The sequence below is a fragment of the Diaphorina citri genome, unplaced genomic scaffold, assembly GCF_000475195.1.
Source record: "Diaphorina citri unplaced genomic scaffold, Diaci psyllid genome assembly version 1.1 scaffold610, whole genome shotgun sequence".
Classification (NCBI taxonomy): Eukaryota; Metazoa; Arthropoda; class Insecta; order Hemiptera; family Psyllidae; genus Diaphorina; species Diaphorina citri.
In genome coordinates this window covers 25232-49286 of record NW_007378043.1, presented here as the reverse complement: position 1 = coordinate 49286, position 24055 = coordinate 25232, and the positions used below count along the sequence as shown (strand labels likewise).

Here is a 24055-nt window from a genome sequence, read left to right as displayed (position 1 = left end):
GTGGCGACATTACCAGAATGAAAGAGTAAGCGTGTTTTTCTTTCAAAATCTGAAACGATTTCCCCTTTTCTGAAGCTAAAAGTTTTACAGGCGCTACCACGCCGCCTAGAGGTTAAACCAATTTCCGTATTTTCCTTTAAAAGTGGGGAAATGAGCTTCAAAATCGTGGAAATAGTCTCATATTTCGAAAGGAAAATACGCGAAGTTTGTGCAATTCCATTTTACTTACCGTCACTAAGATGACGTCACAGGATCCGATGTGGATTTCTGATCGTGCGAATATTTCTCTTGACAAGAGTAGTGCACGATTTGACCACCAGGGTAACGTACGAAAGCACTGCAATCAGGAGAATGGAACGATAAATAATAATAATAATAGACTCTTGAGTGGAAGATAACCACTAGGCGAGGTTAACGCCGGAGGCGTTTTCTACCACCTAACCCTTAGAGCTCCATTATTATGTGGTCAAAATCTCAAATAAAAGAAAAAAAATAAATAAATAAAACAAGATAAATAAATAAGAATAAAGGTGTTACCTCGGCACCGCTTTTGGAAAATTTTGGTTAGAAAATTTCAGCCCTGTCCGGGATTCGAACCCAGCAACTCCGGGTTGACAGTCAGTGCTCTTGACCACTCGGCCACAGAGGTGAGCTTATTGCTAGACTTCATTACGATAGAGCTACACCAGGTCCTATTCCACGAATGATTATGCAAAAATCTGCACTCTTCTTTCCGCCTTAATCTTCACTCAGGGCCATTTTTAGCCCCCCCCTCGGACTTATTTTTGCTCCTGAAATTCCGTTTTTTTCCCCCCCCCGCCCCGTTTCAGAAAATTTCAGCCCTGTCCGGGATTCGAACCCAGCAACTCCGGGTTGACAGTCAGTGCTCTTGACCACTCGGCCACAGAGGTGAGCTCATTGTTAGACTTCATTACGATAGAGCTACACCAGGGTCCTATTCCACGAATGATTATGCAAAAATCTGCACTCTTCTTTCCGCCTTGATCTTCACTCAGGGCCATTTTTAGGCCCCCCTCGGACTTATTTTTGCTCCTAAAATTCCGTTTTTTTTCCACCCCGTTTCAGAAATGAAACCCACGAGCAAACCCTCTAACTTACCTTTGATTACCAAATCGCTTCTTGCACACAGGACAAATATTATTTTCAGTAATCAATACATGCTGTGACTCGTAGTGAATACGTTGCTCTTGACTCTGAAACCAATATAAAATAGGAGATTTTTTTAAAGAGTTTTGATAGAGTGAACTGTAACTGCTAAGGTCTTATCGCTCCGAAATGTAAGAGAAAAGAAAGACAGGATAGGAGAAAGCCAGCCGTTCCGAGAACAAACATTATCCGTTCAAAATAGAATCCGCCCCGCGCGGGAATCGAATCCGCGGCCTAGCGCTTACAAGACAGACGCGCTACCAAACATGCTAACGAGGCTGGCAAAGATAGGAGAAATCTCACTATTTTTCAAAATAAATGAAATCAATCAACAAATCTCAAATTATTTCTGGTAGAGCAAAGCCGCGGTGAATTTAATCCGTCATGTAGGGTGGGCTGGATCTGGTTTTGTCACACGGGACGGGGGATCCTTAATGGGAGTACTCCTTCGTTACGAGACAGAAATTAGGAAGTATTGCAGGGATATTATTTCATCAGGTATATTTAAAAGTGATGATTATGTATTTTATGTATTATAACATGGCTAGAGCTAGAGACCATCACCCCGGTGTATAGCAGATACAAAAAGACATCTTTTCTTTATTCTGCTATCGCCATTCGGCGGAAGCTAAAGGCGCTACAACAACAACAACATTAACCTAACCCAGTCCGGGGTATTAACTAGGGCCGGGAAAAGCAGCAACACTGTATTCACTGCCGAGGTTTTTAGTGACAGGAGTTTCAATCGCCATTCGGTGACAAGCTACCCGTCAACTCACATTAACTTCACCCAGCCTGATTTACTAACCACCAAAAGTTTTTATCCTCCCAATTTTCGAGATCAGCTGTTTTTTTTTTTAAGTATAGGTAAGTATAAGTAGTGCTTTGACAAGGACTTTAACTTACCAGTAATTGACAGTCGGGTTTGGAAGACGGATGCCTGGGACTCCCCTGTAATCTTATTGACGGTCCGACACCGGTAACTCTTGTAGCCGTCGTTAGGGGTCGCGTTGAACACGTAGAGGTCTCCGGAACTGAGCACCACGTATTTGCCACCTGAGGGAAGAGAAATAGTGGTTCAATAATAGAAGAGAATAGGATATACCTTGTTTATCCTGCTCGAATGAGACTAAAATGTCCCTTTACCCCAGCAGTCTAAACAAGGTCTCGTGTATTTTATGGGTTTATACTGTAGATGTCACTTGGGAAAGGGTTCCTTAAGGGAGCCCCAAAGGACATTTAGGAGTGTAGGAAACTGTAGATGTCACTTAGAAAAAGGATTCCTTCAAGGCTCCCAAGCGCTTTTTCGCTAGTTAGCTTAGTTGGTAGTGCGTCTGCCTTGTAAGCGCTAGGCCGCGGGTTCGATTCCCGCCCGGGGCGGATTTTATCCTGATAAGTTTTCATAGACCTATCAAAATCAAAGAGAGAAAAAAACTGTGCGGTGCCTGCCTTGGGATATTTACAACAGTACCTATATTGAGACGATGGGAGTGTGTTGCAAGGAAGGAAAGGCATGGGAGAAATTGTTTCTTTCACCGACGTAACACAAGTTTAGTAGTGCTTTATTTAGACTGTCAGCTTAGAACAAGTTGTTCCATTATACCAACAGTTTAATAGAGCACCTCTTTATTGATATAATTTTGTTTAATATAAATTTCAAGTTGAAAGAAATGGTCATCATCTTTGTTTCCCAATATGACTACCATTGACCATTACTTCCCCTTTCTTTCACCTACAAAGTCGTCACTGGTCATGGCTCTGCCATTATAATGTCTGTTTAACTGACACTAAACTCTGCCGATGCCGTCACAATCACATGGCTTTTGTGATTGTGAATTGTGACCTTTGTTTAGTTGACACCTAAAGCCACTGACCCTATCTCCCCTTTCTTTCACCTACAAAGCCGTCACTGGTCATGGCTCTACCATCTGTTTACCCGACACTTAACTCTGCCGTCATCACAATCACATGGCTTTTTGACAGACATTAAACCTTTGTTTAGTTGACACCTAGAGCGCCTTTGATTGGCTGACTACCGTCGAGTCATAACACTTCCTTATGACGGCTCAAAGGTTTGATTCAGTAACCTTTTAGAGGGACAAGGTGATTTAAGTGGTTGCGTGTTTTTTTCCTTTCTTTTCGTTTGGGAAAATTCAATGGGAAATAAATATTTGTAAAATAGGGCATCCCTTAGGGATGTATTGTTGGGCCGGGCCGATATTTTGATTTTTGTTGTAAAAAAAAATAGACGAAAATATAATATGTACCTATTGTAAAAAAAAAAAAAATAATAAATCAATCAACGTGTTTCAATTTAATTAATCAATCTTGAGGATAAGGTTTTTTTTCTATTTAAGCGTCTCTGCTGGGAATTGAATTACAGTCCCTTTGGATACGAATTTAAGAATCCAAATCGTCAACAACGATTTACAGGGAAAGACAGTTTGATTCCTAATAAATGGGACTGCACTGACTGCAGTTCGAATCCCAGGAGCTGAAAATCGGCAATAATCAAGAGTTTGAACTCGTTTTGTTGGGTTGTTTCATCATTTCGTTGTAACTCCATAGATTATACTGTGAAGAGGTTAGGTTTGTTTAGTGAAGGTAAACAAAAAGTGTAGACTTTACGTGTAAATGAATTGTGTATTTAGGTAATGAGTCAATCTCGTAGTGGCTTTTGCCGATTGCGATAGGATAAACAAATGATGTCACTTTTATCAGACTTACACCAGGGTGATGGCCTCTAGCCATGTTTAATTGGCTTATCTTGAAGTATACATCGCGAGGACTTGTTTGTTCTTTCGAAGCAGATTGAACCCTTCGGAAAACTGCCAGCTAAGCTCGTCAGGGCTGGCCAGGCTCTTGTGGACACCTCGGTAAATCGGTCGAGGGTGACAGAAATATGAAGAAGTTTCTAATATTGGTAAGTGATTTTCACTTTTTACTTAGCCAAGGGCCCAATAGATAAAATCTATCGCTATGGCTATAGTCTATAATGTACTTTGGGACTGTAACTGCTAAGGTCTTATCGTCCCGAAATCGAAGAGAGAAGACAGGATAGGAGAAAGTCAGTCGTTCCGAGAACGAACACTATCCGTTCAGGATAAAATCCGGCCCGGGCGGAAATCGAAGGCTTAGCGCTTACAAGGCAGACGCGCTACCAACCAGGCTAACTTTTTTTTTCTTCGCCTTTTCTCGTGTACAGACGGGGTCGGTGTTTTTCGTCAGCCTCGCAGTAATAAATAAGGCGATTGCTTTGGGCTGACATTTGGTTTTGGCTACAAATTTTACGAGTGGATGCCCTTCGCACTCAACCTTTGCTATTTCCTTAACGAGGGAAATTCTGTCCCCCAGCCAGACTAAGCTAGTCTACTCCCTGTTTTACGTTCCCCAGCCATACAGCCCAACCAAGCTAACTAGGCTGGCTGATTTGATTTTCCATTATCCCTTTTTTTGCAGCTCTGCCTATCCTATTTCTCTCCGGACCGCGCAACCGGTATCAATTTGGACGAAGCCGAATACCTGATGGAACCTGAGCGTACGACACCTAGCGGTAGTTACGAGCGAATTAAAGCCAAGGCCCAGTCTGCCCTGCTGTGGGGGACGGCACCTCAGGAGGAGCTAGACTTCATTAAGGTCAAGAAACGCCAGATGTACTACGGTAAGAAAGGTCTACAGTCATAGGCGGATACAGCCCTCTAGTTTTGGGGGTGTAAAGTCTGAAGAGGATGTGTTGACGGGGAGGGGGGTTCTCCTATTTTAAGTAAATGCAGTTTCTTTGTGTTAATATGTCACAACTTTGGTGCTCACTGCAGCATTGTAGGATTTTCCCAATATCTCAATAATCCTGAAATCCAATGTTTACCTACCATGCTGACACCGGTCGCTGTGCGCATTTATATGTCCATAGCTACTCATTTTCCTCACGAGGCTGAGTGGGCCCCGCAACAGCCAGTCACGGAATCAACCATTTGCATGATACACAAATTTCTTGACCCCCCCGGGAATCGAACCCGGGTCTCCCGCGTGCAAGGCGAGCGCAGTGACCACTACGCCATGGGAGCTGACTAAGCTAAGTAGCTATAGCTATTAAACAACAAAAACTCTTGTCTTCTATCAGGAAACGGCCTAAAGCTGTGCCCCCCAGGCACGGCAAAATGCGCCTTGCCCCCTCGAAACCGGGGGGGGGGGGGGCTCGGCCCCCTTGGTGTAATCCGCTCATATCTTCAGTTTCCCTAGGTCTACATTTTTCAAGAGGCTGGCTTTCTCCTATCCTGTCCTTCTCTCTTCGATTTCGGGATGGTAAGACCTTAGCAGTCACAGTTCCCCTATAAAACCTATTGAAAATAAGAAGAAGAAGAAGAAGAAGAAGAAGAAGAAGAAGAAGAAAAAAAAAGAGTTCAGAGTACCTATCTTACAGTCGGCATCGTCTGACCGTAGCGTGGACGCGTCTTAACTTCGAAAATTTCGTCTGTTTGCAGAAAATAAACTTCTCGGTAGGACAAACTTCGCCATGCAACAGTTGAACTCTAATGAATTCCGGAAGGACACAGCATCCCCCAAGAGTATATGGCAGGTACGTATTTCGTAGATTCGTATAAGCTTGACCCGACTTTTAGGGCTGTTTGCCAATACACCTAAGTGGGCGGCCACAGCCGTGACCATGGACCATTGACCCTTGCCGACACCATCGCCCATCGCAGAAAAAATACTCAGCTCAATTTCTTGATTTTCTGCGAGGGTCGGTACTATGGTCAAGGCTCGGTTGAGGACGTTTCTATTTATCAGCATGGTTTGTTTATTTACTCTTGAGAGTCTTTGTTTATTTTTTGTGGGCACTTGATTGATTTTGGGAGGATTTACTCTTAAGAGTCGTGAGTTGGTACCAGGCGAAGGTCGATGGTTCTCCGTTGTGGACGCCTACTAAGCGTCGGACTGCGCTTCTGGTGTACGGCGAGTTAAACAGGTACGTAGAAATTTAGATAGGAGCCTGGAATAAGGCCTCTCGCACATTGGGAACGGTGTTACTCGGAATCACAAGACTCTTAGGGGCCCCACTGGCGCGACTTTTAGTAGAGCTAAGTCGAGCGATACCGCCTGAAAATCCAAACATAAGCAAATTGTCCTAAATTCTATTCTATTCTATTCTATTCTGTCGTCTATTCTGTTCTATTCTCTCAGCAAATACGAGAAAAAGAAGAATTCAGGAAGAACAACCCTGATTATCGACTCTCTCATGAGGAGTACTATGATCATTTGATGAACCGCACGGATATCTTCCTGGATAACTACGATATCATCAACTACAGGAAACTGCTGCGGAATGAGAATCTAAAAATTACTGTAAGTATGAAAATTACGTTGAGAACTGTAAAGGTAGAGTCACGTGAGCTCACGTGACGTGATAGTAGTGTGGCTGTCCTGAAAGAAATTTACTACAATATTATGGGGAAACTTTGAACTAGATCTTTCTAACCCCCCATGAGCTCACGTGACGTGATAGAAGTGTAGCTGTTCTGAACGAAATCACCTACAATATTATGGGAAAACTTTGAACTAGATATATCTTTCTGACTCCCCATGGACTCACGTGACGTGATAGTAGTGTGTTTCTACCTTTAAAGGTAGATAAACACACTGCCCTCACGTCATGTGAGCACACTGCCCTCACGTCTTGTGTGAACAAAATCACCATATTATCGTAGAACTTTACGTTAAACTAGGTACATCTCTCTGACTTGCCATGAGTTCAAGTGACATGACGTGATGGTACCTATTCTGTTTCTACCTACCTTCATTGTTCCCTTTTGTGTATTTCATTTTCTACCTCGAAGTGTGGTAAAAATCACAGAGGGGCATGATAAAATACGACTCAGCCTAGGACGCGTTTCTTTCTTATTAGCTCTCATCAACTAATCGTTTCTTCATTTTCCCAGGTCGACTGGAACAAATACCGACGGTTCACGAACACGACCATCCCGACCGAGGACTCGATGAGTAACGAGCTTCACCGAATACACAACGAACTGTTCCGAACGCAAGATCCTGTGCAGCAGCTGGGACAGCTGTTGAGGCGCAAGCAGGAACAATATTGGGAGCAGCAGCGCAGGGCGAACCAGTCGGGAAAGTCCGTGCACGGGAAGGTGAGTAGCAGGGTCATTAATAGGAAGAAGTCCTTACGATAGTTGACTGCAGTTTAGGACGAGTGGACGAGTAAACTAAACATGGCTAGAGACCATCACCATGCATGGCTGACAAAGACTTTTCTTTATTCTGCCATCAGCAATCGTCTAATGCTAAAGCCGCTACAACAACAGCGCAGTGGTCCTATTTGTCAGCAGTTTTTGCAAAAAAATTTACGAGGAGGGCTTATAGTTGGACTTAGCTCTTGCCCCGCAGGTCCCCAGGACTGACTTATAACGAAATCACACCTTCCTCTAAGACGGATATAGCCACCTTTTTCCCGATTTCGTGAAGTTGAACCCATTACAATACTTTCTCAGAACACATGCCTAGAGGCACACTCCATTTGTCAAGGGTCTAGGTTTACCTTGCCCTTAGAATGAATTTAATTTGAAAAGACTATTTAATGACGAAATTATTTACTTACTTACTTCCGTGTCCATGAGATAGGAAAGGCACTTACAAGAGGACATTAGAACCTAATAAAAAGGGTGTTGTAATATTATTTTCAGGTGGTGCAGGTTCGGTATATGAGGAGACCCAAAGGCAACGTCACACCTGCTCACCGTTACGGGAAGGTTGATATCATGGATAGCGATGAATATGTGAAGGAGCTCATCAACCGAAGGCCTAGGGTGAGAATCTTCTCTTTTTCTTTATTATTTTTAAAAAATCTGGTGTGAATATCACACGATTTTTCTTATCCAATTGAATCTCATTTGATATTTCCAAATATAACCATTTAGTTAGTGGCACTAAAAACTGACCATCAAAAATTTTGACCGAATACTTTCCCTCATATAGGTATAGGATAAGGAAAATAAAAAGAGGTAGTGTTGTTAACGTTGGCGACTACAACTCCATCTATAAGCCCAGGAGCTGCGCCACCTCTACAGGATTCTATAAGGCTGTTGGGTCCAGGATGGTTGGAAGGTCTGGACAGTTGAATAGACGCTGGACGTCGTGAGGTGATCCACTGCACCTGAGACATCGATCAGGCACAGATAAAAAGAGGTGTTTTACAGGTAGCTGTAACAGTTGATTTCTTAATAGCTCGCTTGTATATTCTATAATATTATGGGAAAACTTTGAACTAGGTACATCTTTCTGACTCCCCATGAGCTTACGTGACGTGATAGTAGTGTGTTTCAACCTTTAAAGGTAGATAAACACACTGCCCTCACGTCATGAGAGCACACTGCCCTCACGTCTTGTGTGAACAAAATCACCATATTATCGTAGAACTGACGCTGGACGTCGTGAGGTGATCCACTGCACCTGAGACATCGATCAGGCACAGATAAAAAGAGGTGTTTTACAGGTAGCTGTAACAGCTAATTTCCTAATAGCTCGCTTGTATACAATGTATACCAGGCGAGCGTCTTGACCACTACACCACCGAGGCAGGTTTATTGATGATGTCTTCTTTTTTCCAGGATCCCGAGAACTCCGAGGACCCCGACTTTATCAAGTTTTGTCTGAACCGCGGTTACAGGTTTGGGTTCGACCCTCGTACCACATTTCGTCTGATCCGAAACTTCACCATCCCCTTTATTAATCTCAATAAGGACGAGATTTTGAAACTGGACAAGTCTTCGGAGGTAAGGCCGACCTTTCACTATCAGGTAGACCTGACAGGTGCACTTGTTCAGCATTGTAGGATTTTCCAAATATCTCAATAATCTCAGCACCCAATGTTTACCTACCCTGCTGGCACCGGTCGCTGTGCGCATTTATATTACATAGCTACTCATTTTCCTCACGAGGCTGAGTGGGCGCCGCAACAGCCAGTCACGGAATCAACCATTTGCATGATGCTCATTTTTTGACCCTGCCGGTAATCGAACTCGGATCTCCCGCGTGCACAGTGCAGTGACCACTACGCCATGGGAGCTGACTTTTACCTTCTCTCTTTCAGATCGACCTAAAATCGGACGCCGAAAGCCCGATCCCCACGATCGACGAGTCCGCCATCCGCGCCCAGTACTCCAACGAGGTCGACGCCCTCAAGAAGATCAAATCGCTCGAAGCGAAACGTATGGACGCGCTTCTCCGGCAAGTCGCCAAGCTGAAGGGAAAGCTGCGGTCGACGACGACGGAACAGTCAGTGTGGATGAACCATCCGATGATTCTGAACCGGTTGTTCAGCCAAGATAAGATCATTGTGGACAAGTGTATTGGGGAGAATTATACGCTCATGGTAAGTAGGTACACGATCATGTTTGGCTGCCATATAGGAGAGTTGGAGATACACATAAGACCATTACTTTTAATTTTCATAGCATTGGTAGCCTAAAATAGAGTAAAATATACCTACCCTGCTTATACTGCCAGAATGAGATTGAAAAGTCCCTTTACTCCCGCAGTCTAAACAAGGTCTCATTTATTTTATGGGTAAACCCTTAACCCGCGGCCTAGCGCTTACAAGACAGACGCGCTACCAAGCAAGCTAAATATAGTCTAGGCTTGCGAGGAGAACTTTACCCTACCTAGATGAGGTTTTTTTCTCTGAACAGCTGGCTTTCTCCTTCTTTCTTCATTTACACAGCCGAGGTAAAGGATCTTTACGCACAACTGGTGCACCTTGTACCTATAATGCTTGCGCCTGCGCGCTTTCTGATTTCAGCCCACCACGGTCAACTTCTATCACATGCACAATATGATGCGCAACACGCGCACGACAGACGTGTCTCTATTGTCACGGGAAATATTGCGCGGCCAGGACACGCTACAGGCGTCCCAGTTTGAGAAGTACCTTGCGTTCATGCGCAAACACAGGAACAATTCTGCGCTCGAGGGTCAAGGTAGGTAAAGTTAAAAAAAAGAACAAAAACAAACAAAAAACAAAACAAAACAAAACAAACAAAAAATGTTTGATAGAGGGAACTGTAACAGCTGAGATCTTATAGTCCCCGAAGTGAAGATAGAAGGAAGACAGGATAGGAGAATGCCAGCGTTTCCCAGAACAAACCTTAACCATTTAGGATAAAGTCCGTGCCGTGGGTTAATCGAACCCGTGCCCTAGGGCTTACAAGTCAGACGCTCTACCCTCCAAACTAACTAGGCTGGCTGAGAAAGTGATAAAAGGCCGTTCTCACTTGTCGTTATTTCGTTCCCATATTTTAATTACTCATTTACTTATTTTATTTATTTATTTACCAAATTATTTATTGAATTATCTATTGACTTACCTATTTATTGATTTGCCTATCCATTTATCCATCCACTTACCTATTTATTTCTCCGTCAGATATCTTGGATGAGGAGATGAAGGCTCGAGGGCAGGGCCGGTTCATCATGCATCACAATGGAGTCTCATATTTGGTGAATAACTCTCAGGAGGTGATAGACCTTATGAGGCAACACGATGAAAACCAGGCCCGGGAGCTGACGTCGGATGAGAGACGTAAGTTTTGCGCGCTGCCTAACGATTTTGTACGCCGCCTAACCGTGTATTAATGTACTTAAATAGGGTTAGGTTGTGCGAAAAATAACTCACAGGAAGTAATCGACCATATGAGGCAACACGATGAAAACCAGGCCCGGGAGCTGACGTCGGATGAGAGACGTAAGTTTTGCGCGCTACCTAACGATTGAGGGTTTATATGTAGTCTAATTAGGGGTTAATAAACCTAACCCTTTATGAAGTCTTAATTAGACTGAGCTGACGTCCGATGAGAGACGTAAGTTTTGCGTGCTACCTAACCATTTTGTACGCCACCTAACCCTTTATTAAAATCCTTAAATCAATAGGTAAATTAATTTTGGGTTAGGTTGCGTGAAAAATAACTCGAGGCAGAGTGTACGGTTTCGTCGATCGACCTGGTTGACTACATATGTGTGGACACGGCTTTAGTGTTAAAGCAGAGCTTTTTTACAATTTGCAGATACTAGATATCACAGATTATCACAGGTACCTACTAAGGTACTAAGTGCCTCTTTTGCAATCGGTTTCCATATTTCAAAAAATTCAAAAGTTGTGAAGAATCTATCTGCTTTATCACGAAGAATTCGTGATTGATTGCTATTTCAAGAATCTTTTTACACTGCTGATGCCGCCACTAGTCCCTCCTCTATTAAAGTAGCTATAGCTACTCCAGTGTCTTTTATATGGACCTTTTTCAATTTCCAGACAACATGAGTGCCGAATTCAATGTGTGGCGGGATTGGACTTCAAAGATTCCTGAATCCACCACTGAGGATCCGGTTAAACTGATCAGAGAGGTAACAATTTACCTTAGACCAGCCACTTACTATCAGGAAACCTGTTCAGGTGTACCTGTCAGGTCTACCTGATAGTGAGTGGCTGGCCTGATGAATGTAAGCGTCCTCAAAGGAGCCTTGACCATAGCTTTCACCATAGCTCTGACCATTAGAAAATGAAGAAATTGAGTCTAGTATAATTTTTGTCGAGTGAGTGACAGACTCAGTGAGTTATATAAAAAAGAACTACTCTTTTTCTTCCAAGTATTATACAGAGAACCACCGAGTTATGGGTCTGACTCACATCCTGAACACAATACATCTTCATCACTCACTCACCCACTCACTCTTGCAAATCTCTATTCTATTAAGGCAACCAAGCTAAGCATCCGACTGTCGAGCCAACCAACAGTGAGTGAGTTAGTGATTGAGTGATTGATTGAGTATGCGAGTGAGTAAATGAGTGAGTGAGTGAGTGAGTGAGTGAGTAACTGACTGACTGACTGACTGATTGAGTGAATCATATAAAAAATAACTACTCTTCTTCCAGTTATTATGCAGAAAACCACCGAGTTACGGACCTGACTCACACCCTGAATATTTTCTTGAGTGAGTGAGTGAGTGAGTGAGTGATTGATTGCGTGAGTGAGTGAGTGAGTCAGTGAGTGATTTGTAAAAAAAAGGACTACTCTTTTTCTTCCAGGTTTTATACAGAGAACCGCCCAGTTATGGGTCTGACTCACATCCAGAACACAACACTTCAGATGAGGTGAATCTAATGTGGAAGAAATACAAAATGGAAGTCTCCCCGGATTACACTTTCTATGAAACAACAGGTGAACAGCTTGTTTTTATTTTTTTATTTTTATTTATTAAAGTGTTCTAACATACAGCTTGTTTTGTTAGTTTTGTTTTGTTAGTTTTGATTTGTCGATTTCTCGGTACAAATTTAAGGCACATTAAATCCTTTTAAATCCATGCTTATTAGACACCAGTTGCGCTTACTGACGTGATGTGTCTGTATGTCTGTAAACAAAATATCTCAAGGACGACAAGAGCTAGAGACTATGTAGGTTACAAATTTGACAAGAATGCAACACAAAAATTTTGGTGATAATCGAGGCAGCGGTCGGCAGCATTTTGACCTCTTTTTTGGTGGTTTTCGACCGCTTTTTGACGGTTTTCAGCTATACTGACCAAACATTTAGAGACATTGTAAAAGTTACAATAGAAGTGTGATCTTCCGGGGGCCCCGGACCCCGGTTTGGAATCACTGTTCTACATATTCTATTCTATTTATTTGTAATCTCCCTTCTTCCCAGTGATCCCGCGTAGCAGCACTCCCAGTACGAGCACAATCTTCGTCGCCCCCGCCGACGTCTACCGCGCCAAGATGCGCGACATTGACAGGCTCGAGCGACGCGTCACGCACCGTACGACGCCAGAATACGACGCGCAGCATGACCGCGTGTTGGAGTATGTGGACGAGAAAGGTCGGGTTGTACGCGTACATGAGATAGGCTACTCGCGTGAGACCGTGCACGCAGACTTTGACCCGATGAATCTGATTTGGAGCTACACGGAAGATGAACAGGTGAGAGAGGGCCGTATTTAGGGCTCATATTTTCTCCTTCTTATAAGGTAAGAGGCAAGAATACAGACGTTCTTACAAGGTTCTTAAAAGGACGTTCTTACAAGGTAAGAGGCAAGAATACAGACATTCTTACAAGGTTCTTACGAGGACGTTCTTACAAGGTAAGAGGCAAGAATACAGACGTTCTTACAAGGACGTTCTTCCAAGGTAAGAGGCAAGAATACAGACGTTCTTACAAGGTTCTTCCAAGGTAAGAGGCAAGAATACAGACGTTCTTACAAGGTAAGAGGCAAGAATACAGACGTTCTTACAAGGTTCTTATAAGGTAAGAGGCAAGAATACAGACGTTCTTACAAGGTAAGAGGCAAGAATACAGACGTTCTTACAAGGTTCTTACAAGGTAAGAGGCAAGAATACAGACGTTCTTACAAGGTAAGAGGCAAGAATACAGACGTTCTTACAAGGTAAGAGGCAAGAATACAGACGTTCTTAAAAAGTTCTATGTCGCTGGTTCGATTTCAAATTCTGTCCGATCTCTTTACAGGCACTCTACGGAAGTCATCCCTGACCACTCTCAAATGGAGGCCCATCACGCGGACTACGCCTACCACGGTTAGTACATTAAGTACTAAACCCGCTTGGTTTATCAAGTCATCGCAGAGATTTTTCCAGAAATTGGAGGACCGAAAACGGTGGGAGCTGGAGAAATTGAATCGTACCAAACCAGGTAAGAATTACAGTCATAGTTTTGGTGTTCCGGAACACCACATGACACCAATCACCTCTTCAATTGCTCAGCCAAAACCTAAGCCCGGTAGACCTCTAAGAGAACCGAAAGCTCATCGTGCCACCGACACCGACTGCAAGTCCATTTAAATTACCCTGGTCAAAATATTTTGATCTCACGAGTAAAATGCGAATATGAGTGGGTGCGCACAGAAAAACCTGATTGAAAGAGAGAGATGAAGGAAAAGAGAGATGGGTGTGGAAGAGGAAGGAAGAGAGATATATTTGAGATACTGATTATGAGGTGAGAGGGAGAAAGAAATGGAGGAAGGGAATGATAGAGTGTGTGTGTGTGAGAGAGAGAAAGAGAGAGAGGGAGAGAGAGTTAGTGTGTGTGTGAGAGAGAGAGACGTATTTTCATAACATCATTTCCAAAATGTCACATCCGTATCTCATAATGATAAAAATAAATCGCTCTCACTCTTTCATCCTACCTCTTTCTCTCTCCCTACTTATATCATCCTGATATTGCTGATGACCACAGAGGGAGAGAAAGAGGCTGAGATTCTAGAAATGGAGGGAAAAAAGGACGAAAAACGGAAGGCTTGAAGGGGGGTGAGAAAGAAAAAATGTGGGATAATGAGTTTTGGAGGAAAAAAAAGGCCAACCTTTTCAAGTGGGGGTGATGAAAAGCCTCTTCTGTAAGAAGGTTGAAAATTTTGGTGAAAATGTTTTTGAAAATTCCTACATTTGTCTTCACTTGGTTTACCACATACAATACTCAAGTAATACCCACGTATGTACAATTGTACATAGGTACTTAGCTGAGTGTACGACCGAAAATTATAATTGAACTTTCTAGAAGAATAAATGACGCAGAGAAAGGGAGGGAGAGAGAGAAACAGAGAACGAAAGAGAGGTCTGGGTTGAAATCTTCCTTTTTTATTTTACATTTACACGTTTATTTTTTAAGACTTTAACAGCAGGCAAATTTTCCTCTTTTCGTGTGTTACATGTCCTTGGCAAAGTTCAGAACTTGTCTCCTTGAAAAGTTCAGCAAATTTTCCGGTCGTAAAATCATTACATGTGTCATGGAGCCAATAAGCTTTCACACAAGGAATAATTTTCAGGGTTAATGAATTCAGTGGAGGAGAAAGCAGGAAAAAAAGGGGAATACAGAACCCAAGAGTCCCAGGTAGTGGCGTAAAATGGAGTCGTATTTTCCATTCGGAAACTGATAGGATTTAAGTTCCAACTTCTGATGCTCATTTGCCCTTTTTGAGTGATAGCGCCTTAACTATTGGAAATCCAGATGGTGTTGAAGGGGATAAAATCTTTTCAGTGTCCGAAATGAAAAATTTGTTTACTTTAGTCTGGAAAATGGGCAATTCTGCTTCCGCGCAAGAACAGGATGTCCGAAAATGGACCGCCTAGGAGATGAGGTAGTTTTTTTAAAAGGAAACTGGCAATCAAGCGTGCCAATGTGTCATGGAGCCAATAAGCTTTCACACGAGGAATAATTTTCAGGGTTAATGAATACAGAACTCAAAGTCCCAGGTAGTGGCGTAAAATGGAGTCGTATTTTCCATTCGGAAATTGAGACGATTTACCTTCCCACTTCTGCCCATTTCCCCTCTTTTGGAGTGCTAGCGCCTGTACTAAACCATTTGAAATCCAAGATGGTGCACCATTTTGAAGAGAGGAAATCTTTTCTGTGTCCGAGAGGAAATTTTTGTTTATAGTTTAGTCTGAGAAATGGGACATTCTGCTTCTGCGCAAGAACAGGATATCCAAAGATGGACGCCCGTGCCAAGGCGAGGAGGTAGTTCTTGGGGTAAAGAAAACTGGCTATCAAGCGTGCCAGGAGGCGCGCGAACGTCAAGAGTTCGAAGCGCCGCCGCCTAGCCTATATTAACACGAAATAGAGCGTCAAGGTTTTTGGGCTTCCCTAAACCTCAGATCTACAAATCATATTGACATGAACTTTGGGCCTTCTGTGTAAGAGCAGGTGTGTGAAAAACGTGAAAAGGATCAACGCAGACTGTAACATGAGACTGGTAAGCTTGAGGGTGAAAAACCAACCTACGTCAATGAAAATAATTACTTTATAGCGGAAAACCTCAAAGCCGACTTTAGGTATTTTATGTATCTCTAATTGACATTCAATATCTTCCTCCCCCTCCCAGTTGCTTTCTGGCTTCAATTCTCATAGGCTTAAAGGAGAGAAGGAGGAGAAGGTGAAGGAATTGGGAGAGGAGTAAAAGGAGAAGAGGGAGAGGAGAAGGAGGAAAAGACAAGATTAAGGAGGCATAAGGATTTCCCTTTTCTATTCCTCATGTCCTCCACCTTCCCTTGAGTTAATTCTCATAGGTAAGTACAGAGAGAAAAGGAAGAGGGGGAAGGAAGAGGACGAGGAGAAGAAACAAAGGAAGTAAAAGGAGGAGAAAATGAGCAGAAGGAGGAAGAGGCGAAGAAAAGCCCAAATAAAGGAGGCTAAAGGATCGAAAATTATAGTCTTACAAAGTCTCGACCCCTTTAATTTAGCCACAATAACGTTTAAATTCCCTCGCTTCACGTACCTCCCTGGATTATCGCACACCTTCCTATCGTACACTTCCCAGCAGGGCTGTATTAAAAGTTAGGGTAAAAGAACACTCAAATAAGCATCATTCAATAGGATAAGGAAAGTCGTGTGATGTTCACACCAGATTTTTTTTAATCCATTCTTTATAGAGCCACATAGGATAGATTGAATAGGATGTTACAGACCTACACCATAGGAATTGTAGGATATATATGGACAAGGAATTTTATGTGCACCGGATGGGGTTAGCTTTTAAATGCGTCTGCCTTGTAAGCACTAGGCGCGGGTCTGATTCCGCCCGGGGCGGATTTTATCCTGATGGGATAATGTTCGTTCTCGAAACGGCTGGCTTTCTCCTATCCTGTCTTCCTTCTCTCTTCGATTTCGGGACGATAAGACCTTAGCAGTTACAGTTCCCTCTGTCAAAACTCTTCAAAAAAAATATATACATATATAAATATCCTACGGTAGCTAGAGGTGTTTACAGGCCATTCCTAAGTACAGTAGTAGCTAATAAATTGCCTACCGCCAACCAGGTAGCTAATAAATTTACAATGTGTGAATACGTAGGGGGCGGTAAACTGTATAGGTAGCTGTGTGATGGTTTGGATTTAGAATTTCAAATTTATTTGCATGCATTTCCGCTGAAGTTACGCCCACATTTGTCTATTGATTTTTTTTTTTTTTTTTGTTAACTTGACACCTTTTCCCGGTAAGGTTCCCCCCCCTTTTTTTTTTTTTTTTTTTTTTTTTTTTTTTTTTTTTGTTAACTTGACACCTAGTTACTATTATGGTGGATATTTAGGTAGAAACCTAAGTATATAAGTACATCATATTGTCTACCTTTTTTTTCTTCCATCTTCCATATTATCTACCATCATAAGTAAGTACATCTACTTATTAAGTATTATCTACCTAGGTACCTACCTACCTACCTACGTAGACTAGAAGGCAAGTACCTAAGTAATATAGGCACATGTATATTTAACAATATTATATCATCCTTACCTACCTATTTAACAATATTATGTCATCCTTACTTACCTACCTATTTAACAATATTATATCATCCTTACTTAAGTACCTACCTAATTTCACCTGACACAAACATAGTTCCGACATTTTTCCGTGGCATCTAAGTAATTAGGGACTTATCAACTAAAATACTAAATCATTATTTATCGTAGGTATACTAATTAAATTATTAAAACTGGAATGTTCTGATACGAACTGGCATAATGGATCAAGTGAACTGGCATAAGCCTTCAGCACAAACTTTATCGGTCCCAGACTTCTACACAATGTAACCTGCTGATATCAGAGCTACAAAATTCGTGTATTGATAAATTATGCCAACAATAATATGACAGGCGAAATTTTATCTCCTGCACGTCTCATATGGTAATGCACATTTTATGAATATCTATGGAAAGCCATAAATAACGAACCAGTACCCCCTCCGTCTCCGTGCCTGGGAAATACTCGCAGATGAGGATAATATGGGAGTAATCAGGCTCGGATGTCAGGGTTGGACTTTAAACCCTGGAGCAGGGGAAAATCTGATAAATAGGCATACTTATGGGAGTAATCAGGCTCGGATTTCAGGGTTGGACTTTAAACCCAGGAGCGGCGAAAAATCTGATAAATAGGCATACTTAGAAGGTTCATTCTTGTAAATTCTTTCCAAGGACGGAGAGAGGGGAAGAGAGAGAGAGGGACAGAGAGAGGGAGGGAGAAAGAAAAAGGGAGGGAGGGGAGAGAAAGAGAGAGAAGAAAGGTAAAGAGCTGCGAGAAAAAAAGAGAGAGGATAAGATAGAGCAAAAGTGGAGAGAGGAGGAAGGAAGAGAAAGAGTTCGAGAGTTCGTTCAGACCAACCTTAAGGGTCCAGTAAGTACTTAAAACGCGGGTGCCTGTTCATTTTTTCTAACCCTCTGTCCCGGCGGCAATTTTTAAAATTTATTTTATATTTATTTTTGTTTGCTTTGTAATTTGCGCCAGCCTAGTTAGCTTAGTTGGTAGTGCGTCTGCCTTGTAAGCGCTAGGCCGCGGGTTCGATTCCCGCCCGGGGCGGGGATAATGTTCGTTCTCGGAACGGCTGGCTTTCCTCCTATCCTGTCTTCCTTCTCTCTTCGATTTCGGGACGATAAGACTTCTATTGTAAGCGCTAGGCCGCGGGTTCGATTCCCGCCCGGGGCGGATTTTATCCTGATGGGATAATGTTCGTTCTCGAGGCGGTAAGCGCTAGGCCGCGGGTTCGATTCCCGCCCGGGGCGGATTTTATCCTGGATAATGTTCGTTCTCGGAACGGCGCTAGACCCGGGTTCGATTCCCGCCCGGGGCGGATTTTATCCTGATGGGATAATGTTCGTTCTCGGAACGGCTGGCTTTCTGCCCGGGTTCGATTCCCGCCCGGGGCGGATTTTATCCTGATGGGATAATGTTCGTTCTCGGAACGGCTGGCTTTCGTCCAAACCGTCTTCCTTCTCTCTTCGATTTCGGGACGATAAGACCATAGCAGTTACAGTTCCCTCTGTCAAACCTCTTTAAAAAATTAAAAAAAAAGGGATTGTTGGGCTTTTTTTCTGACCCTCTGTCCCGGCGGCAATTTTTAAAATTTATTTTATATTTATTTTTGTTTGCTTTGTAATTCGCTTGTTTGTAATATCTAATTTAAATGAAAAGTATAATATAAACGTGCAAACTAGAGATAAAAAGTAAAAAATGAATTCAGATTGTACGCGTTGCGGAAAAAAAAAAAAATCAAAATTTCGAATTTCCCGCCAACTTTACACGCTCATGAAGGCTCTGTGTTAAGTTACATCATTTTCCACAAGCCAAGAAAGGCCGAGAATGGCCTAGCTCAGCCCAGTACATAAACACAGCCTTACTGTAGGCAAGGGTCCGAAAATTTGGAGCTGTGTCCGCACGTGATCGCTGGCCGTCGATTGACATCGAATCTCAATCGTTGTCGACACCGTCTACACTGCCTTAACAACATAGATTCACCTCGTCTATCGATGTCGATTTGACAGAGGGAACTATAACGGTTAAGGTCTTATCGTCCCGAAAGCGAAGAGAAAAGGATCCTTATCTGTTTGGGATAACATCCGGCCCGGGCGGGAATCCAACCTGCGATCTAGTGATTACAAGACAGATTCAAGGGTCGTTTCCCCTCCGAGATGGACTTTATCCTGAACGGATAAGGTTCGTCCTCGGAACGGCTGGCTTTCTCCTATCTTATCTTCCTTCTCTCTTCACTTTCGGGACAATAAGACCTTAGCAGTTACAGTTCCCTCTATCAAACCTCTTAAAAAAAGTAAAAAAAGAATAATGTCCAAACCTCTGTCTTTGCAAGCGGGTTCCATTCCCGCCCAGGGTATAGAAGAAAAAGAAAAATTCCGTTCTTCCTTATTTTTCCTGCTCTATGACTTTGAAACATCACCCAAGTAAGCGCAACTGATCTATTCCCGCCCAGGGTGGATTTGATCCTAAAGCTAGTGGTTTGATATTGATATTTGTCATCTTGTTCTCGCCAGGCGGATAATAGCAAGGTGGTGAAGTTGGATCCGGATCATGGTGAATCTTACATGGACCTGGATACTGAAGAGGCCATCGCGGGTAAGATTTTGGAGTGACGTCTAACCGTCAGAGTATTCTTAAGGTAGAAACACACTAACATCAATTCATGTGACGTACCTAAGCTCACGTGACGTGATAGTAGTGTGGTTGTGACGTCCAGTCAGGGTATGCACCATTCGTAAGCCTAGTACCCACTGAACACATTTATTTCGCGCAATTGTTGCGAAATAAATACAGGGTGATTCACGGATTATGAACTATTTTGCAAATTGGATTTTAACTTCTTAACGAAAGCTGATAAATTGACTCTGCTTGGATAGAAAGATAGGAAAAAGAAGGTTCACTCTGCAAGAATACAGACGTTCTTACAAGGTTCTTACAAGGACGTTCTTCTAATAATAATAATAATAATAATAATAATAATAATAATAATAATAATAATAATAATAATAATAATAATAATAATAATAATAATAATAATAATAATAATAATAATAATAATAATAATAATAATAATAATAATAATAATAATAATAATAATAATAATAATAATAATAATAATAATAATAATAATAATAATAATAATAATAATAATAATAATAATAATAATAATAATAATAATAATAATAATAATAATAATAATAATAATAATAATAATAATAATAATAATAATAATAATAATAATAATAATAATAATAATAATAATAATAATAATAATAATAATAATAATAATAATAATAATAATAATAATAATAATAATAATAATAATAATAATAATAATAATAATAATAATAATAATAATAATAATAATAATAATAATAATAATAATAATAATAATAATAATAATAATAATAATAATAATAATAATAATAATAATAATAATAATAATAATAATAATAATAATAATAATAATAATAATAATAATAATAATAATAATAATAATAATAATAATAATAATAATAATAATAATAATAATAATAATAATAATAATAATAATAATAATAATAATAATAATAATAATAATAATAATAATAATAATAATAATAATAATAATAATAATAATAATAATAATAATAATAATAATAATAATAATAATAATAATAATAATAATAATAATAATAATAATAATAATAATAATAATAATAATAATAATAATAATAATAATAATAATAATAATAATAATAATAATAATAATAATAATAATAATAATAATAATAATAATAATAATAATAATAATAATAATAATAATAATAATAATAATAATAATAATAATAATAATAATAATAATAATAATAATAATAATAATAATAATAATAATAATAATAATAATAATAATAATAATAATAATAATAATAATAATAATAATAATAATAATAATAATAATAATAATAATAATAATAATAATAATAATAATAATAATAATAATAATAATAATAATAATAATAATAATAATAATAATAATAATAATAATAATAATAATAATAATAATAATAATAATAATAATAATAATAATAATAATAATAATAATAATAATAATAATAATAATAATAATAATAATAATAATAATAATAATAATAATAATAATAATAATAATAATAATAATAATAATAATAATAATAATAATAATAATAATAATAATAATAATAATAATAATAATAATAATAATAATAATAATAATAATAATAATAATAATAATAATAATAATAATAATAATAATAATAATAATAATAATAATAATAATAATAATAATAATAATAATAATAATAATAATAATAATAATAATAATAATAATAATAATAATAATAATAATAATAATAATAATTAAAAAATATTTTGAGCCAGCCTAGGTAGTTAGCTTAAAAGGTGTTGTTGCTCCTACCTTGTAAGCAGTAGGTTGTTGAGAATTCCCGCCCGGGGCGAACTTTATCCAAAACAGATACGTTTCGTTCTCGGAAAGGCTGGCTTTCTCCTATCCTGTCCTGCCCATTTCCCCTTCGACGATAAGACCTCCGCTGTTACAGTTCTCTCTATCCTCCGCTGTTACAGTTCACTCTCTTGACTTCTATTCTATTTTTGTTTCAGCTGCTAACCAGTTCTTTTCTTTCGGTATTCTATTCTAGATTCTATTCTATTTTATTCTTGTTCTAACCAACCTCAGTGGTGTAGTGGTTAGCGCGGTGGACTTCGGATCTGGAGGTTGGTGGTTCGAGTCCAAGTCAAGTCATAAAATTTAGCGTAGTGCATTAAGCAGGGAACGACATTTGTGACAAGCATTTATGCTTAACACAATTAAAATTCCTTCCTTTTTATTCTTGTTCTAGCTGTCAACCAGACCACTAAGCTTCCTATAGGATTTCTTCACGAGGATGATCTGTATTACGATCCTGAAGCTATGCCTCTGTTTGACGCCCAGAAAGCGCGCGACCAGTTATACGGTACCACCGCTTCCTACCAGGTGAGTTAAAAAAAGGTTTGACAGAGGGAACTGTAACTGCTAAGGTCTTATCGTGTCGAAATCGAAGAGAGAAGAAAGACAGGATAGGAGAAAGCCCACCGTTCCGAGAACGAACTTTATACGTTAAGGATAAAATCCGCCCCGGGCGGAAATCGAGCGCAGGCGCGCTACCAACCAAGATAACTAGGCTGGGACACAGATTCTAGATCTAGAAGGTCGGTTGAAATTTCTGCAAGTGCGTCACGAGTGCAATTTTTTGTCTGTTGTTGGTAACGATCCCGGACCTTCTGCATGGCAAGCAAGTTACCCTTGGACTAACCGTGTCCGTTTTACGTCTTCAGGTCGGATCGTTCGAAAACTTGCCGTACGTGGAGAAGAAAAACAGCACGCGTGCGAGTATCAAGCACCAACGCGCGCTAAATGACTTAACAAGAGATTTTACTAATGAGAGAATTTTTAATGATCCAAAAAGGAGTTTTTAATAATCCAAAAAAATAGTTTTTAGTGATCCAAAAAGGTGAAGTTTTTAAAAGCTCCTGTTCGGATCATTAAATACTCCCTTTTGGATCATTAAAAGCTCCTTTTTTGGATCATTAAAAATTATCCCATTAGTGAAACCTCCCATTAAATCATTGGTGAAATCTACCATAACCGTGTCTGTTTCACGTCTTCAGGTCGGATCGTTCGAAAACTTGCCGTACGTGGAGAAGAAGAACCGCATGCGTGCGAGTATCAAGCGCCAACGTGCGCTAAACGAATATTATTCGCGCAAGTTTTCTATGACCACTCTGTTTCCACCCACTAGATATAACTGGGGTAAGTTTTGATGTTTTATACTCGCCAACCCCCATCAGATCCATAGGAAGAAAATTTTGTACCTTATGAGGTAGAAAAAATGTACCTCAGCTCCGGCTCTATTATTACCTCGTCTAAAGTGGGGAGTAAACTTGTTATACGTAATGGTATAGGTACTCCTTGTTATATGTAGAGATGTAGAGCTATATCTAACAAGGTTAGAGATGCAGGTAGATTTAGAGATGTAGGTATCTCCAACAAGGTTATAGTGTGTCCAGATAAATGTGACAGCAAAAAATAGGCATTGTTGCCAAACATGTCACATGTGCAATGGTAGAGAATTTTTAAAAGGGGAAGGTATATTGCACAGTGCTTCCTCCGACAGTGAAAGGTAAAAAAAATCCTATTTCTAAACGGACTAAGTTAGGTACACAAATAGAGGTAAAATATAAATAAATACGGTTAGGTAGCTTGGAAAAAAGATCCTTCTTGAAAGCGCAACTTTCAGTTCGGAAATAGTCAGCAGAGAAAATATAATAGCATTTTACCATATATTTTACCATACCTCAATATCCTGTTGGGATAGGACGAAAAAGTCCCAAAGCTGGACGTCAACTTATTTGGTCTCAAAGTCTCAACTCGTACACATCCATTTCTTCACACATTCCCATTGTTTTCTCTTCACATGAGAGAGAGAGAGAGAGAGAGTGAGAGAGAGCGAGAGAGAGAGAGAGAGAGAGAGAGAGAGAGAGAGAGAGAGAGAGAAACA

The 24055-nt window shown here is 40.1% G+C and overlaps 2 protein-coding genes across 2 annotated transcripts in view; one reads left to right on the top strand and one right to left on the bottom strand.

Annotated features, from left to right (window-relative positions):
- Positions 1-1225, bottom strand: part of LOC103510527 (ATP-binding cassette sub-family D member 2-like) — a 36479-nt gene extending 35254 nt beyond the window's left edge. The window contains exons 1-2 of the mRNA XM_026824553.1: positions 1120-1225; positions 230-337 (exon numbers count right to left, since the gene is read on the bottom strand). The gene's annotated coding sequence lies outside the window, so the exon portion shown is untranslated. The remainder of the gene's footprint in view (positions 1-229; positions 338-1119) is intronic.
- A 2518-nt stretch (positions 1226-3743) lies between these two features.
- LOC103510523 overlaps positions 3744-24055 on the top strand; it is a 30153-nt gene continuing 9841 nt past the window's right edge. The window contains exons 1-17 of the mRNA XM_017444615.2: positions 3744-4090; positions 4627-4828; positions 5649-5743; positions 6349-6510; positions 7104-7310; positions 7863-7985; positions 8787-8951; positions 9269-9550; positions 9977-10154; positions 10601-10756; positions 11483-11574; positions 12257-12389; positions 12876-13147; positions 19994-20075; positions 22358-22491; positions 22833-22883; positions 23166-23307. Coding sequence (XP_017300104.2) covers positions 4070-4090; positions 4627-4828; positions 5649-5743; positions 6349-6510; positions 7104-7310; positions 7863-7985; positions 8787-8951; positions 9269-9550; positions 9977-10154; positions 10601-10756; positions 11483-11574; positions 12257-12389; positions 12876-13147; positions 19994-20075; positions 22358-22491; positions 22833-22883; positions 23166-23307 — 2497 coding nt within the window. The 5' untranslated portion in view covers positions 3744-4069. The remainder of the gene's footprint in view (positions 4091-4626; positions 4829-5648; positions 5744-6348; positions 6511-7103; positions 7311-7862; positions 7986-8786; positions 8952-9268; positions 9551-9976; positions 10155-10600; positions 10757-11482; positions 11575-12256; positions 12390-12875; positions 13148-19993; positions 20076-22357; positions 22492-22832; positions 22884-23165; positions 23308-24055) is intronic.